The 17,692-nt window shown below is 49.4% G+C and overlaps 1 protein-coding gene across 1 annotated transcript in view; it reads right to left on the bottom strand.

Annotated features, from left to right (window-relative positions):
• Positions 1-17,692, bottom strand: part of LOC147689637 (stAR-related lipid transfer protein 9-like) — a 574,886-nt gene that overhangs the window by 36,523 nt on the left and 520,671 nt on the right. The window contains exons 25-27 of the mRNA XM_086937097.1: positions 14,143-14,340; positions 9,019-9,202; positions 4,180-4,326 (exon numbers count right to left, since the gene is read on the bottom strand). Of these exons, the coding sequence (XP_086793223.1) occupies positions 4,180-4,326; positions 9,019-9,202; positions 14,143-14,340 (529 nt within the window). The remainder of the gene's footprint in view (positions 1-4,179; positions 4,327-9,018; positions 9,203-14,142; positions 14,341-17,692) is intronic.

Genomic DNA, 17,692 nt, shown 5'->3' with positions numbered 1-17,692 from the left:
TCATCACAGGCACACCGTGCTAACGCTCTCCCGACTCCCATTCAGTGCAACCAGTACCCCACAGCCATCACCGCGGCGAGTGCCTCCCTAGTGCTGACTCCATCGACTTTGGTAAGCATTGCAGGTTTCACACTAGCATCCATCTCCCTTCCCCATGCATCTGAAAGAGACGCTAAAGTGATACCCCCACCCCCACGCGGTGTAACCTAATGCACACACCGCAGCTATGTAATCTGCCACCCATCCCTGTTTGTGACACCCTGACAGCAGACACCCTGCACAACAGCCAGATGTCCCTAGCTTGTTGTCATGAGATTAACTGGTAAATTCACCACTGCAGCTACATTTTATATTAGGCTATAGGAGTTAATGTTTCCAGTAATTTTCGCAAAAGTTAGCCTGCTCCCTCGGGAAGAGAGGCGGGTCGGATTTAACAAGTTCACCAAGGTAATTCATGATTGGACATGTGCAGGCTTTCTGTGAAACCGATGACAAAGTTCAAACTCTGCACCGGGAGAAAAGTACAAAACCTAACTGCGCGGGGAGGAGGGGCCTGAGTACCGACTCTTCCCGGTGAAATAGAAAAAAACAAATGTTCACGGCGTGATTATAAGGCAACCTTGTTTGTGTGTTCATGCTCCCCGCATTACAAGTAGTGCCCAGAAGCCGCACGTACACATTTGTGAAAATTGCGTGAGTAAATGGTGAGTCACTGAATACTCGTCCAATCGGTCTGAACCCCTCGAAAGCCGCATCTCTGGTATCTTCACCTAATATCCCTGATGAAAGTTTCTGGCTGAAGAGTGGGACACTGAACACCAGCCATTAAAAGCGCCCCGCTCCCTTACTCACTACAGTGAGCTGGAGGGGGAGGGGCAGACTTTGTGCCACATGATTGTCAACATATGGGCCAACCGATGCCGGGTGCAAGCGTTTTCTGTTTTCACAAGTGCAGAGGCCACAGCTGGACGCGCTAAGGAGATGTGTGCCCACCGATGCGTTTCGCCCAAAACGGCCCCTGCACAAGGCGCTGATGGCAACGAATGCCGATCATTACAACTGCCAGCGTGGTGGCAGTTCATGCGACTGTGCTAAAGGGTCCGGGCATGCCGCGCCGTCCACAGCAGCCCCCCAACAATCAGAGTGAAGCACCCGAGTCAGAGCCCCAGTGTGCATCCTGCCAGCGGGAGGGCTGGATGACGCCCCCTCCTGCCAGCATCTTCCAGGCACACACAGCAAGAGGGGGGGGGGGGGGGGGTTCTATGAACACACAGACCCGCATCTACTGTCGGAAAGGAACCCTAGGTGCTCACGTGGGGGTTCCTTTCCACGCAAGTCTAAATGCAGCTCACCGTGTGCTCTCCAGGGAACACAGACCAGCTCTACTCTGGATGAAGTTTTGCTTCATTCCTCGCAGCTGGGGTGCTGGAACACCCTCTACAACGGCACGGAACTGATCAGCTAGGTTTACCACCGTCCGAAACCATGATTTCAGCGTCTACACTGTAATAAAAATGCTTCCAGCTCCCCGATCTCCACTCTGTCCTGATCAGATACCTAAGTTCAAAATATATTTCTGAGGGTAAAAATATGACCTTAAAATGTACATTATTTAAAAAGTAACAAGGGCTATATTTTGGCACTGTAAGTAATTCGACTTGAAGCTTACTTAATGAGGATATGGTTCACTGATTTCAGGCCGTCGCTCGTGTAGGGCAGTCCCCCAAATAACTGCTTTCCACCAAGGGCTTGTAAAATGCATCGGTGACATGTTGGTGCAGGCAGTCGGGCATGGAGCTGGACTGCGTCTGTTAGAGGGCATCATGGTGGCGCACATCGGATCCGGGGGTGAAGCGTGACTCCTAGGGCTGGAGCACACAGGCGAGCCTGGGGATGGAGTGTGACTCCTAGGGCTGGAGCACGGCCGACAGGGAGCCATGAACAGCGGGAGGGGCGGGAGGGGGGACAGCGGGAGTGGTTTCGTATCGCCAGAACAGCGAGAAGGGGAACAGCGGGAGCCACAACAGGGAGGGGGCGGGAGAGGTTTCGTATCGCCAGAACAGCGAGAGGGGGGACAGCGGGAGCCACAACAGGGAGGGGGCGGGAGGGGGGACAGCGGGAGAGGTTTCGTATCGCAAGAACAGCGAGAGGGGGGACAGCGGGAGCCACAACAGGGAGGGGGCGGGAGGGGGGGACAGCGGGAGAGGTTTCGTATCACAAGAACAGCGAGAGGGGGGACAGCGGGAGCCACAACAGCGGGAGGGGGCGGGAGCTACAAACAACGGGAGCAGGCGACCTACCACAGTGGGAGCCACGAACAGCGGGAGGGGGCGGGAGGGGGGACAGCGGGAGCCATGAACGGCGGGAGGGGGCGGGAGGGGGCGGGAGCCACGAACAGCGGGAGCAGGCGACCTACCTCATCTTACTGTGCACAAAAATGGCGCCCATAAGCTTCCGATATTTTTCGGATTTGGGGGCGTGGTTTTGCTGTCCTGAGTGACGGGCTACGTCACGAGCTAAAGAACAGCAAAAATGACGCCCCCAAATCCGAAAAAGACGGAGCCTATTCGGAGAGACGGCTCTCTCCTCCAATGACTGGCCTCCGTTTAGGAAGCCAGCCAATGGAGGGAGAGCCAAAAAGAGGGAGGGATAAAGCATCCCTCTTACTGACATTAATTCTCGGACATCCGGTCTGCCTTCGGCAGACCGGATATTACCGAGACCTAAAAAGGGCCATCCAGGGCCAAGATTTATCTTGGCGCAGTGCTTTGGTGGAAACAAGAAGCGCAACATCTAAAGTTAAGAGATTGGACCCATAGTGAGTACATCATGAGAGAGCAACTGGGAACGAATTCAGAAAACTACAGCTGACAGATGTGGCAGTGTGGCTCAACGGTTAGAGGCGGCAAACCCGGAGGCAGAGGTCGGCCCAGGACCAGGGTTCAATTCCCGACACGGCCAGGTGCAGGACCAATGTCAGCGAGCCCGACAAATCTCGCCTCGGTGCCACTCTAACATGGGGTCCCACGCTGCAACTCTGGGCAATAGCTTGCTTAATCTCCACTCTGGCCCCATCACTGCCGGGGATGCCTGGCAGCACCTTGGGGATGCCCAGTAAAGGTACCATCTCACAGGGAAAGCCAGGACGGGTTCCCCAGTGGTACAGCGCTGGGACGCCTCAGGGTAACCACGCGCTCTATAAATCCAACATTCATTCATTCATTAATTCATTAGGACATTTTATTCCCACATGTAGAAGCTCCAGTGCCTACAGACTTAATTTCTACAATAACCATGCTGAAGGAATTAGCACCATCCCAGAATTGGATTCTAATATTGTTAAACTGAGGGACAACAGGCATGTCTCTCATGCTCCTACCAGCTTGTCTCCTGCAATCCTTCCTGTTTGTAGGGGCATGCAACACAAAATGATGATGGACGGAATGTTGAACATTGTCAAAAATTCACCCCCCCAGTCACAGATCTGGGTTTAATCCATCGTTATTTTGCTCGCCACACTATTGCAGTTTGGACCCATCCTCATTTGTTTGCGTAGCTCTCGTGTTTTTAAGGGGGCAGCCGGATGTGAACACGGTGAAGTCTATAAAATAAACTTACTCTTACTGTACCATAGGAGACACGAGATCTGCATTGACTGGAACATGTCATGTGAGAAATCACGCCCACCAGTGCTAGTGCTGTACCCACAGAATCCACTAAAGCTGCACTGTACTGGGCAAAGATGGACAGCTGGTGAGAAGCAGTGGAGTGCAAACTAGCAGGTATGTTGTGACCTTCCAGGCTGACATCAGTAATCCAAGACAAAGGACTTTCCTTTTACAGTGACCTGGGCCTCCTGATATACAACAAACTGGGGCACACAGGAACCAAGCCAAGTTCTGATGGCTGAACAGGCACTGGCTGAACCCTCCCAGAGATTCCCTACCTTGCATATTCTGCCTCTTGAGTTGACACGATTAATAGGTTTTCTGACAACTCTTGCAGGGATGAAGGAGGCTCTTTTTGTCCTTGATAACATCCTTCTCAGCAATGCTCTGCAGGAAGTTGAGGTCTTAATATCTTCTAAACTGTATTACTTTTAGTACCAACAGCCAGCAGCATAGTTGTGGTGCCTTAAAAAATGCTTTAGTAATCTACGGGGTCAAATTTTCCCCTTACCTTGCCTTCCCTTGTGCTGTACTTGCTTGCCGCATATGTAGCTGTATTACTGCTGTTATACCCAGATGTTGGGCCAGAGGAAAGGCTAAGGCTGGAACCGGTGCATAGAGTGCTTGTGCTCACCAGAGTCTTCATCTTGGATTCCTCCTGTTAAACAATTAAACAAAGATAAGAGGATGACATGTGCCTCTGTTTGAAGAGGAGGCTTGGGATTCAAGCAAGAGGGGCCACAATGCATGGGTTATTATATTCTTGTTGTTTCCGGAAATGAGAATTAACATTTACTGAACCCTAAAAATAGATAAGTGGACAAAGTTGCACTACAGCATGTAGATAAAAAACAGAGGTTTTCTTGCAGAAAAGGTAATATGTGTGCAGTAACTTATCTAAGATAGAAAAAAGAATGTCTGGTCTCCAAGTTTATCATATTACCAGACCTTCACCCCTCAGTAAATTGGAGAAGGATTCCAGGTATGATTTTTAATAGTCAAGTCAAGTCAAGTCAAAAAATTTATATAGCGCGCTACATACCCAGAGGGTCTCAAGGCGCTAGGAGAGGGGTGGGGAATTACTTGTCGAATATCCACGTTTTAAGTTGCTTTCTGAATGCTAGGTGGTTCTGAGTAAGGCGAAGGTGAGTGGGAAGTGAGTTCCAGGTTTTAGCTGCCAGGTAGGAGAAGGATCTACCTCCCATGGTGGTTTTGTTGATGCGAGGTACAGTGGCAAGGGCTTGGTTGGCGGATCGTAGCTGGCGGGCGGGGGTGTAGAAGGACAGTCTTGTGTTGAGGCATTCGGGTCCGATTTCGTAGAGTGCTTTGTGTGCGTGAGTTAGGAGCCGGAAAGTAATCCTCTTATTGACGGGGAGCCAGTGGAGGTTTTTCAGGTGACCAGAGATGTGATCTTTACGCGGGATGTCTAATATGAGCCTGGCTGAAGCGTTCTGGATGCGTTGGAGTTTTTTCTGGAGTTTTGCGGTCGTACCGGCGTAGAGGGTGTTTCCGTAGTCCAGACGGCTCGTGACCAGAGCGTGGGTGACTGTTTTTCTAGTTTCGGTGGGGATCCAGCGAAATGTTTTTTTGAGCATGCGAAGAATGTCGAAGCAGGATGAAGAAACGGCGTTGACTTGTCTGTTCATCGAGAGGGAGGAATCCAGGATGACGCCCAGGTTCCGTGCGTGGTCCGTCGGGATGGGGGCTTTTCCAAGGGCCTCTGGCCACCAAGAGTCGTCCCAGGCGGAGGGGGAGGTTCCTAGGATGAGGACTTCTGTTTTGTCTGAGTTCAGTTTCAGACGGCTGTGCTTCATCCATTCGGCTACTTCTTTCATTCCTTCATGCAGGTTGGTTTTGGCAGTGTTAGGGTCTCTGGTGAGTGATAGGATTAGTTGAGTGTCGTCGGCGTAGGAGATGATGTTGAGGTTGTGTTGGCGTGCGATGACCGCGAGGGGGCTCATGTATACGTTGAAGAGGGTGGGGCTGAGTGAAGATCCTTGTGGTACGCCGCAGATGACTTCAGTGGCCTCTGAGTGGAATGGTGGGAGGCGGACTCTCTGGGTTCTTCCGGTAAGGAACGAGGTGATCCATTCCAGTGCTTTTCCTTGGATTCCGACGTTTCTGAGGCGTTGTAAAAGGGTGCTATGACAGACCGTGTCGAAGGCTGCGGAGAGGTCGAGGAGGATGAGGGCGACTGTGTCTCCATTGTCCAGTAGAGTTCGAATGTCGTCTGTTGCTGCGATGAGGGCGGTTTCAGTGCTGTGCTTGGCTCGGAAGCCGGATTGTGAGGAGTCGAGGGATTTGTTGGTTTCGAGGAATGCGGCGAGCTGGTTGTTGACCGCTTTCTCAATGACTTTGGCCGGGAATGGAAGGAGTGAGATAGGGCGGTAGTTTTTGAGTTCGGTGGGGTCAGCTGTGGGTTTCTTCAGGAGGGCGCTGAGTTCGGCATGTTTCCAGCTTTCCGGGAAGGTTGCGGAGTTGAGGGAGCAATTGATGACGTGTCGGAGGTGCGGTGCTATGATGGAGTCTGCTTTGTTGAAGATGTGATGAGGGCATGGGTCTGTGGGGGATCCTGAGTGGATAGAGTTCATCAGACGGATGGTGTCCTCGGTGGGGATTGGCTTCCAGTCATTGAGGATGTTCAGGGGGGGTGGGGGTCCTGCAGGGGGTTGGGTGGGTTGGTCTTCGGGTTGTTTGTCGAAGCTGTTGTGGATGTCTGCAATTTTGTTGTGGAAGAATGAGGCTAGGGAGTCGCAGAGGGCTTGAGAGGGGGTGATGTCGTTGGAGTTGGCTGAGGGGTTGGTGAATTCCTTGACGATGTTGAATAATTCCTTGCTGTTGTGGGCGTTGTTATTTAGTTGGTCCTTGAAGGCGGCTTTCTTGGCATTCCGGATCAGTCGGTGGTGTATGCGGGTGGCGTTTTTGAAGGCGTCCTTGGTGATAGTGGTTGGGTCTTTTTTCCAGGCCTTCTCAAGGGAGCGACAGAGTTTCTTTGATTTCTTAAGATCATCGTTGAACCAGGAGACCTTCTTGCTACCTAGTTTGATTTGTCATTTTTTCAGTGGTGCTAGGATGTCGGCGCTGTTGGATAGCCATAGGGAGAGGTTGGTGGCTGCTTGGTCTGGGTTTGAGGAGTGGGTTGGGGGGTTTTGAAGAAGCGATGAGGAGATCTGGTTGATGGTGATTTTGTTCCAGTTTCTTTGCAGAGTAGGTTGGGGGTGGTTTTTGGGTGTGGGCTTGTTGTAGGTAAAGTGAACGCAGCTGTGGTCCGTCCAAAGGAGAGCTGTGGTGTGGCTGAAGGAGACATGTTTGCTGGAGGTGAAGATAGGGTCGAGTGTGTGACCTGCGATGTGGGTGGGGGTAGTGACAAGTTGTTTAAGTCCGAGGTTGGCGAGGTTGTCCAAAAGGGTGGTGGTGTTGCGGTCGTTGTTCTTTTCAAGGTGAAAGTTGAGGTCTCCCAGAAGGATGTAATCCTCGGAGGGGAGCGCGTGTGGGGTGATGAAGTCCGTGATATCTTCACTGAATTGTGCGCGGGGTCCTGGTGGCCTGTAAAGGAGGGTGCCTCTGAGTGTGGTCTTGGGGTCGGTGTGGATCTGGAAGTGAAGGTGTTCAGAGTTGGCGAGATTGACGTCTGAGCTGGTTGAGATGCGGATGGATTTCTTGTGGACGATAGCGATGCCTCCTCCTGTTTGCTTGATGCGGTCCTTACGGATGATCTTATAGCCTTCCGGGATGGCAATGGTGATGTCTGGGGCTGATGAGGCGTTCATCCATGTTTCTGTTAGGAAGGCGACGTCCGGAGAGATGGTGTCTAGTAGATTCCAGAGGTCAATGGCATGCCTGTGGACCGAGCGGGTGTTGAGCAGGATGCATTGTGTTTTAAATAGCCCTCCAAAGAATCTAAACTAAATCCAAATATATAGTCCATTGAAATTGATTTTTAGCATTCCACGATCCCTCACCTCAAGAAGCTGGTATTATACCACAAACAAAGCACTTCCTGTAAACACAGGAAGTCCATCCGCCACATCACAAACTGTCGGGCCGATGTGACAACCCAGTGAGTATACATTCCACCAAGGTTGGTGGGGGAGGGTTTGTCATAATTTTTAATAAGAATCCTGACACATCTACAGTCAAAACTAATGGTACTCCCTCATTAGGACATTCTCCTTTGGATGGCCCTTTTTCCCAGATAGCCTATGAGTTCAATTGAGGCGGGGTGTGGGGGGATGGGGAAGTGCGATCTACCTTTTCAATTAGGAGGCAGTGCACTAGATACATAATGAATTGGTCAGGTGGTGAGGGTCAAGGTATGAGGTGTGCCTTCAAACTGGCTGGACAGGGCCCCAGGTATGTTCTTCTGAAATGGTGTGGGACAGGGAACTATGCTTGGATTTTTGGGGTGGAGAAGGCGGACTGTTTGCTTTTACTAGGAAGGCCAGGTACAGTAGGTGTTAGATTGAAAGAACAGCCAGGAACATTACAACTAGCAAACTACTTCCCAGGCTGCTATGCTAGTGGTCACTTAATCAATGATGTGCGCGTGTGTAGTGGTGTATACCCTATGCACAGCCTTTAGTCCCACCTTGCCCCCTCCAAAAGCAGCCACCTAGTTTGTTTGGGGTTGGTGTTTCTAAATGAAGACCCCCTTCCTGGATACATCTGTCACGGTCTTGGGTGTGGGTGGCAGGGGGATGCCTCCACCTCGAGAATGCTTCTACTAGTATAAGGATTCTAGACTGGTACGAAAAAATACCCCCGTTTGGAGCATGTAGGCATTTTTACAGTACCCACAAATGAAGCCATTAATGAAGGGACTAGAATATTACAGGTTCACTGACTGTCGCTGCCGGGGCAGGACAACAAGTATGTCTTAAATCAGGGAAGAAGGAAGCAGGTATTGACGTGTTTCCAATAGTGTAATAGTGGTACAGGAGACCATATATTATATGGAATAATGTATTCCCGTTTTATATCTAATTAGGATATTGCAGGTCATCTCAGAATTCAGGACCATACAGTGCATTTCCCCTTGAGCTGCAATCTCTTTATAGAAAAGCAAAACCGTCATCAATAAAAATAACCTCTTTTTACAGAATTAAGCGCACTTTATTCAAGGCCAACCTATTAGTATTATTTTCAGGAACACGTGACGTAACTCAAACAGGTTAATGACCTTTAAAAGGCGATCCAGTGTAGTGAAAAAACAATCCTCTTTTCCCAGCCCTGCATCTCTAATAATCAGTAACAACAGGCATTCTATAATGTTGCTTTGCTTGATGATGTCAGCTGGGGGTTAGGGAACTATTGTGACAATTTTCACATAATAGACATTTTAATGTCTTACTTTGATGAGGCTTGAGACCATCTGCTGATGTAGCCGTCTTTTCTCCTGTTCTGCTCGCTCACGAAGCTTGTCTCTTGCACGGGCGATTTCAGTCTTGGCTTCTTCGCGCGCTCTCTGGTAGTCACGCAGCAGCACCTCGATCTCTGAAGGACACTGGCTCGTTCTTTTCTTTGGTTCTTGAATTCTAAAATAATCAGACGCAGCCCTGTATTTTTACTTGTGACACTCATATTGCGTTTCCATTACTGTCCCCTCCAACTCAGGCCTACGTTTTGCAACACCTGCCAATTTCAACACTAGCAAAATGATCAGGTCTGTCTTCAAGAGTCAATGTCTCATTATATAAGTCTCAATGCACCCACCTTTCAGATGAGCATCCTGTCGTTAACAGTCTCAATGAACCCTTCTTCCACAACAAACAACCTCCCATTACAAGACTCCATGCACTGACCTCCCAAGTGAACAATCTCCCCTTAGCAGTCTTGGTGAACTTCAGCTCCCTCAATAAACAAACTCCCATTGCAAGCCTCCAAGCATCCGCCTTGCCAATAAACAACCTCCCATTCTAATCCTCAATACACCACACTTTCCCAGCTAAACATCTGCCATTACAAGTCTCTCTGCACCCCGCCTCCTCAAACAACCTCCCGTTCCAAGCCTCTATGCATCCCAGCACCCCAATAAACCTCCCATACCCATCCTCTGTTCACCACAGCTCCAAATAAACAATAAGCCATAACAAGCCTCGATGCACTCCTCCTTCCATATGAAGTACCTCCCATGAATCAATCCAGACATCCTGAATCACAAGACCATATCACAGCCAGACACAAGTAAACCCTTGTTTAGGGTAGGCTTTACAAATGCAAGGGCCTTCCTATAATGAAAATGCTGGGCTTTTGTAAAAGAACATTCCCTTGTCATATCTTTCGTCTTCCTAGTATCTACGTTCTTCAAAGTTAAGTGCAACACCATTTAGATTGGTACCTCTTTGTTGAAGCCTTTCCTCACGCTCTACAGAAATCGTACCTGGGCCCACCACATTCACTACTTTGTTAAAGGGTTCCTGAACCTTCTCAATACCCTGTGCTTTATTGGTCCAAACCTAAGTTATGGTTCCTTAGTTTTGGTGTTGTTCGAGAAGGTGGCTCTGTGGGACATGTGGCTCATTAATGAATCAGGGATCACAGAGGTATGTGGCAATATTATGGTGCATTTGCCCATATTATTTACTTCTATTCCCCTTTTAAATTTCCCAATAAGCTGGCTTCTGTTACCGTGTCTGTGCGATACCGTGGCCTGCATGGTCCCTGATCAGACCTCCTTGCCAGTGCGTTGGCCTGCGTTGCTTTGATAATATGGTGTTGTGAATGTATGCCCAGTTTTCATTAGCAGTGCAAAGACCAAGAAGGTGTTTAAAAAAAAAACGTACCTTTACTGATGGCAGAATGTAAGACCTGCAATGGATTTGCTTGTTTTGTTAGACTGGTATAGTTTGAAGAATAAACATGGGCCAATTGCTATAAGAAGTAGGGGCTTTCATGCTCAGTACAGGTTTACTATCAAGATTCTAGATTTGTATTTTATAGGGATCTGGAGCGCTGGTTCACTTGAAGGACCTCAGTATTATTTTGCAAATATTTTTTCCTTCGAACAATGTGAGGACATTTAAAAGGAAAGAAGAAAATAGACAGCTGGATGGGAAATTCCATTATTGTCTACTTTTCTGCAGGAATTTTTTCTGGTCTCTAGCTAGACATTCTTATGGAAAAATGTATTTAAGGATCTGAGTAGCGCAGAAAATTGTCATTTCCATGATTTAACCAAGGGGAAACCACACACAAGGAACACCATACTATGGAGCCCATTAGGATCGCGGACGGACGCAAGAGCAGGAGGGTAGCTCCGCATGGCATGCGGAGTTCCCTCCTGTGCAATTAGGATGTGACCGCCACCCTGGCGGTCACATCCTCTATGTTTAACATTGCGGCGGGTGCGGCTTCAAGCTGCACCCGCAGCAATGTTAAAAATGCACGCATTGCATTTATATGTGGAAAGCGGCAGGCACCGCGCGGTGCCTGCCGCTTTCTGCATACAAATGCAGGGGGGTACCATAGGTACCCCCCATGTGCACCCCCCACTCCCCCCTTCACCTAGGGGGCCCGCAACGGGCCCCTGCAGTGAAGTTCCACATGCTTTTCCACGGCGGAAGAGCCGCCGCGGAAAAGCATGTCTCAGGACCCATCCTAATCTGGCTGACGGTGTCTGAGAGACACTGTCACCATATTAGTGCTTTTCCGCCGCAGTTGTAAGCCAACCGCGGCGGAAAAGCTGCGGACGGAAACCAGGACCCACCAGCCATCCTAATGTGGCGGTGGGTCTTTGGTGGGTCCGCTGCGGATTTTCCGCATCCTCCGGGCTGGCGGTGGCTTCCGCCGGCCCAGAGGATGCGGAAAACCCGCAATCCTAATAAGCCCCTTAATCTCCATATTCTTTCAAGGAGCAGAGGCATGAAGAAGGAAGAAATGGTTCCAGTGACAGACAATCTTCTGCAGCATTATCACCGAGGCAAATTCAAACTGTGGTAAAATAAATTTCAGATTTTTGGAACACTCATAGGGAATTCTAGCTTCACTCCCTGACTCTTAAAGTTCCTCTCTGGGTTTCTAATTGTCAACTTCTTCACCACCATCTGTAGATTCTTCTTTGCTGTTCCCTGAGTATGGTGAAGGGGGGATGATCCCAGAGGATGGTGCATGTCCTTCAAACAGAGAAACTACATGCTGTAATGTCATACTAATCATCCTATCCACAATTATCTCAAGATAAGGAGCAACTGGAACCCAACAGAGAATGGTTCAAGTAGTTCCACAAACCAAACACTCAAAATTTTCCCTTGAATATGACTATTCACGGACTGCCCCCACAGTGATCACAGATGCCAGCAAGATGGTTTGGGATGGTGGCCACATTTGAGGCAGTCTTGGCTCAGAGATTGTGGTTGGTGAAATAGATGAGACCTTCTGCCACTACAGCGAAAAAGGGAGGTTTTAATTTTCAAAATCAAGAAGTCAAGTAGTGCAGGCAGGCAATGCAACCATCTAATCATTCTTCAAGTCATACTTCAACTATATCAGAAGTTCAGACAGGCCCTTGGTATCTGAATCCCTTACCATTTCACATCCTATCATAGAACTATCTACAACCCCTCAAAGGGGTTTATATCAGGAGGAAAGAAAACTTTAAGGCTGACACTGATTCGAGTGGTTCCATTGTTTCAGAATTTCTCTCTGGTTCTCACGGTATTTCAGGAGATATGTGAAAGATTTGGATCTCCAGCAATAATCTATTTACTAATCATTAGACAATCTCATTCATCTTTTTTATTCAGGTTCCTAGATCCAAGGGCGATATGGATGGTGCTGTCCTGAGCCAATGGATAAAAGACCTGGTATATGGATTTCCACAATTCAATTAATTCCAAGAATGTTAGCAAAGATCTGGAGGGTCAAAGCTCAGGTGGTACCGGTTCTGCCTTATTGTCAAGGAGGTTGTGGTTTCTCTTCTCTATATGTTATCAATAGCCGAAAAATTGATAATTCAGATGACCCCTTGCCATCTACCTCATCTTTCGTTGACTTGTCTGAGGTTATCGGCATTGACCATGAGAGGAGAGAGTTTTGAGTATAGGTTCAACCTCACCAGCCACTATATTGATACCACTATTCAAGAAGAAAATGTACTAGGAGAGTTTATGAGAAACACTGACCTCTTTCTATACATGGTTTTTGCCTGTTTGTTAGGCTCCAGAACACTTTTTTACAAAGGGTTGTGATCTTGCTTCAGTTTTCTCCACTTTGTAATTACATCGGGCAGCAATCTGAGTCTTTAGGTGGAAGGAACTTTCCTCAATTGAGAATCTGATATCCCATCTGTTAAAGGGATTTTCTTTGTTGAGACTAGAAGTAAAGTATCTTACTCCGCTTTAGGACACCTCACTTGCCCTAAATAATTTGCAGTTTGCTCCCTTTGAGGCTTCAGAAGAGGTATCTTTAAAGTTTCTATCCCTGAACATTTTCTTTTTAGTGGCAATAACAACAACTCACAGATTATAGATTTAGGTTCTCTGAACTGTTGTCCTTCATACTAGGGAGGTATTTTGAGGACTCTCTGGAATTAAGAATGGGTACATGATTTATTCCCAAAGTGAAATCCTTTTTCACAGAGTACAAGATGTATGTCCAAATCCTGGGTCACATCAGGAGATGTAATTACATAAGTTGGATGTAGTAAGGGCAGTTATCATTTATCTGAAGAGATTTTCGAAATGTAGGCAAAAGGACAATATTTCTGTTAATTTTGGCAAGACAAGAAGGGCCTCAATTTCAACGTTGGTTCATTGGATATGTACAGCTATATCTTCAGTTTATGGTTTGTCTGGGTTTTAGGCCCCAGGTTCTATTCAGGCTTTGTATACAAGAGGCATTGCTGCTTCTTGACCAGAATGGAAAGAAGCCTCAATTGCACATATATTTGTATTTATAAAGGTGTGAATACTTCATCCTCTTTTGTCTTTCTATGTCATTTGTTTCGCAGGAGAAGTAATGGTATAATACGGATTTGATGTGTGCATTACTTCTGTAGTGTGGTGTGTCTTCTATGTTCATGGTTGGAATAGGCAGAAGGTATAATGCATAGGTACTTCGAACATAAGAAATGGGACGAGGAAGGGGATGAGGAGGTAATGAAATAATGATTTAATTAATGTGATTTTCTCTTCTATGTCCCAGTACTTATGTGGGTGCCCACCCTTCCATCCAGAAGTACAATTTTTGAGAAAAGGAACTAGGTAACAGTATACAGTGAGAGCATAGGAGTTGTTTAAGATTTCCATAGAGGGTGAAGGAAAGGTCGAACAAAGATATGCTGATCTTAAGGGGTGAGACTTATAGCTAATAATGCAATTACTGGGACGAGGAAGAGACAACTAGAGTTATGATTACAGTAAGATGTAAGGTAATATAAGACAACTATCACTTGAATCTAACAAAATCTCTCCAGCATCTCTTGCAATACGTTTTAATATTGTTTAAGTCTAGCAATGGAATGGCACAATGTACTAACCTGGTGTTGTCTACGACATCCTTCCTCAGTTGCTGAAGGTACTCTCTCCGCCGGCTGGGAAGATCAAGATCCCTCTGGGAAGAGAGTGAGACTTGCGAAAGACTTAGATGCTTCTGTGGGCTGAGACTGCGACTCCTCCTAAAGCTTTGCAGTCTTTCTTCTCTTTCCTTCCTCAAGACTTCAATAGACTTCATGTGTCTGATCAGGGAGCAAGTGAAAGATACTCTCATCAGTCATATATGTACTTGTGCTAATGTTCTGAATGAGGCATTGCTCAATGAATTTAAATAAATGACACACATTAAACCTATTTAGGCGTGAGCAACATATGCAGTTAATGACCCTCTCTCCTTTAACGATGTTGCTGCCCTAATGACGTATATATAACAGATGAAAGGGTGGCCAAAGGATGAACTTAGGATGTACATATTTTACAGTATGAAAAGAGCTGCCCCTGTGCCAGGCGGTTGGTTTTTAAAAACTGTTTTGTTCCACAACTCGATTGGGGACATCCTCCTGTAGTGCCTGGGAGAAGGAATTTTCTGGTGCCCGATCATTTCTGGGCACCAGCGAACTTACTAATGAGGTAGCCTGGTGCTAACTTCTGTGCTGCATCATTATGAGTGTGGTGTTAATAGTGACGCCACATACACATATCAGATGGGCATGGACGGAATTCCCTAGTCCCTCCCAGGACCATCCAAGGATCAAGCAGGTGGGTGGGCCTACTTCACGTTACCTATTACACCCTCAGCCCCTCCATAGGCAAGCACACCAGCTCCAAACACTTTTGGGCACATGCGGAAATCTACCAATCTTAGAAACATCTAAACACTAGGGGGCTTATTTACAAGCCCCTTGCACCGCCGGAGTGTCCCTTTTTGTGAAGCACCCTTAGTGCATTTTCTGTCTCATATTTACAAAGAGGAAAAGCTACCCTGCTTGGCTGTTCCTGTCCTTGTAAATGCAGCTCCTTTACATGCAGCACTTTGCGTGAAAGGGGCATTCTGTGGGTGTTGCTGTGGGAGTTCACACTCAACACCCATGGAGCCTGACATATTTCCAGATTTCGAGAAATCGTAAACCTGGAAATGCGTCTGAGTGCTACGCCTCCCAGGGGAGGCGTAGGAAGGGGCAGTAAGTCAATCAATCAATCAATCAATCAAAACACTTGTATAGCATGCTACTCACCCGGAAGGGTCTCAAGGCGCTTGGGGTAAGGGGGCCGCTACTGCTCGAACAGCCAGGTCTTGAGTTGTCTCCTGAAGGCGAGGTGGTCCTGGGTCAGCCGAAGGTGGATGTGGAGGGAGTTCCATGTCTTGGCCGCCAGGTAGGAGAAGGATCTGCCTCCGGCGGTGGCTCTTCGGATGCGTGGTACGGCGGCGAGGGCGAGGCTGGCGGACCGTAGCTGGTGGGTGGGCGTGTGGAAGGTCAGGCGGTCGTTGAGGTACTTGCGGCCTAGGTTGTGGAGAGACTTGTGTGCGTGGGTGAGGAGCCTGAAGGTGATCCTCTTGTTGACGGGGAGCCAGTGCAGGTTCCTCAGGTGGCTGGAGATGTGGCTGCGTCGAGGGATGTCCAGGATGAGTCGGGCTGAGGCGTTCTGGATGCGTTGTAGTCTTTTCTGTAGCTTGGCTGTGGTTACGGCGTAGAGGGTGTTTCCGTAGTCCAGCCGGCTGGTGATGAGGGCCTGGGTGATCTGGGTCTGGTTTCGATCGGGATCCATCGGAAGATCTTGCGGAGCATGCGGAGGGTGTGAAAGCAAGAAGAGGAGACGGCGTTGACTTGTCTGGTCATCGAGAGGGAGGAGTCCAGGATGAAGCCCAGGTTGCGTGAGTGGTCTGTCGGCTTGGGGCGGTGCCCAGGGCTGGGGGCCACCAGGAGTCGTCCCAGGCAGAGGGTGATGGTCCAAGAATGAGGACTTCCATCTTGTCTGAGTTCAGTTTCAAGCGGCTGTTCTTCATCCACTCGGCGACGTCTTTCATCCCTTCGTGGAGGCTGGTTCTGGCGGTATCGGGGTCTTTGGTGAGGGAGAGGATCAGCTGGGTGTCGTCGGCGTAGGAGATGATTTGAGGTTGTGTTGGCGTGCGATGGCTGCGAGAGGTCTCATGTAGACGTTGAAGAGGGTGGGGCTGAGTGATGATCCTTGCGGGACGCCGCAGATGACTTTGGTGGCCTCGGAACGAAACGGGGGGAGGCGGACTCGCTGTGTTCTTCCAGCGAGAACCGAGATGATCCACTTCAATGCCTTCTCTTGGATGCCGGTGTTGCTGAGGCGTTGGACTAGGGTGTGGTGGCAGACAGTGTAGAACGCGGCGGAGAGGTCCAGGAGAATGAGTGCCGCGGTTTCCCCGTTGTCGAGAAGGGCTCGGATGTTGTCGGTGGCTGCGATGAGGGCGGTCTCGGTGCTGTGGTTGGCTCTGAAACCGGACTGCAAGGGATCGAGGGATCCATTCATCTCGAGGAAGGTGGCAAGCTGTCTGTTGGCGATCTTCTCGATGACTTTGGCAGGAAAAGGGAGGAGCGAGATGGGGCGGACGTTTTTGAGGTCGGTGGGGTCCGCTGTTGGTTTCTTCAGCAGGGCGCTGAGCTCGGCGTGCTTCCAGCTCTCCGGGAAGGTGGCAGTGTCGATGGAAGTGTTGAGGATGTCTCGGAGTTGGGGTGCGATGGGGAAGTCGGCCTTGTTGAAGACGTGGTGGGGGCAGGGGTCAGTCGGAGATCCGGAGTGGATGGTGTTCATCGTGCGGGCTGTGTCTTCGGTGGTCACTGCGGTCCAGGTGCGGAGGGTCGTGGCGGGGTGCGTTGGTTCGACGGTAGGGTGCGAGGATGTTGTGCCGGAGCTGTTGTGGATGTCGGCGATCTTGCGGTGGAAGAACGAGGCGAGGGAGTCGCAGAGATCTTGAGAAGGGGTGATGTCGTTGTTGCCGGTGCTGGGGTTGGAGAACTCCTTGATGATGCTGAAGAGTTCCTTGCTGTCGTGGGCGTTGTTGTCCAGTCGGTCCTTCAGTGATTTCTTCTTGGTGGTGCGGATGAGCTGGTGGTGCCTGCGGGTCACGTGTTTGAGGGCGGTCATGTTGTCGGTGGTCCGGTCGAGGAGCCAGGGTTTCTCGAGGGTGCGGCAGGTCTTCTTGGAATCCTTGAGTTCGTCGGTGAACCAGGGGACCTTCTTGCTTCTTGGTTTGCTGGGGGGGGGGGTTCTTCAGTGGTGCGAGGTCGTCAGCGCAGGCTGTCAGCCACTGCGTGAAGTTGCGGGCTGCTCCGTTGGGGTCCGGTGTGCTGGCAGGTGGGTTCTGGCTGAGGGAGGTGGTGAGCTGGTCCGCGGTGATCTTGCTCCATCTTCTGTGAGGAACCTGTTTCGGGTGGTGGTGGGTGGTGGTTTTTCTGAAGCTGAAGTGGACGCAGCTGTGGTAGGTCCAGTGGAGTCCGGTGGAGTGGCTGAAGGCGATGTGCTTGCTGGATGAGAAGACGGGGTCAAGCGTGTGGCCGGCGTAGTGGGTGGGGGTGTTGACCAGTTGCTTGAGTCCGAGGTTTGCGAGGTTGTCCAGCAGGGCGG

This window comes from Lissotriton vulgaris, chromosome 9 (genome assembly GCF_964263255.1).
Source record: "Lissotriton vulgaris chromosome 9, aLisVul1.2, whole genome shotgun sequence".
Taxonomy (NCBI): domain Eukaryota; kingdom Metazoa; phylum Chordata; class Amphibia; order Caudata; family Salamandridae; genus Lissotriton; species Lissotriton vulgaris.
This window is presented reverse-complemented; position numbering and strand designations above follow the sequence as displayed.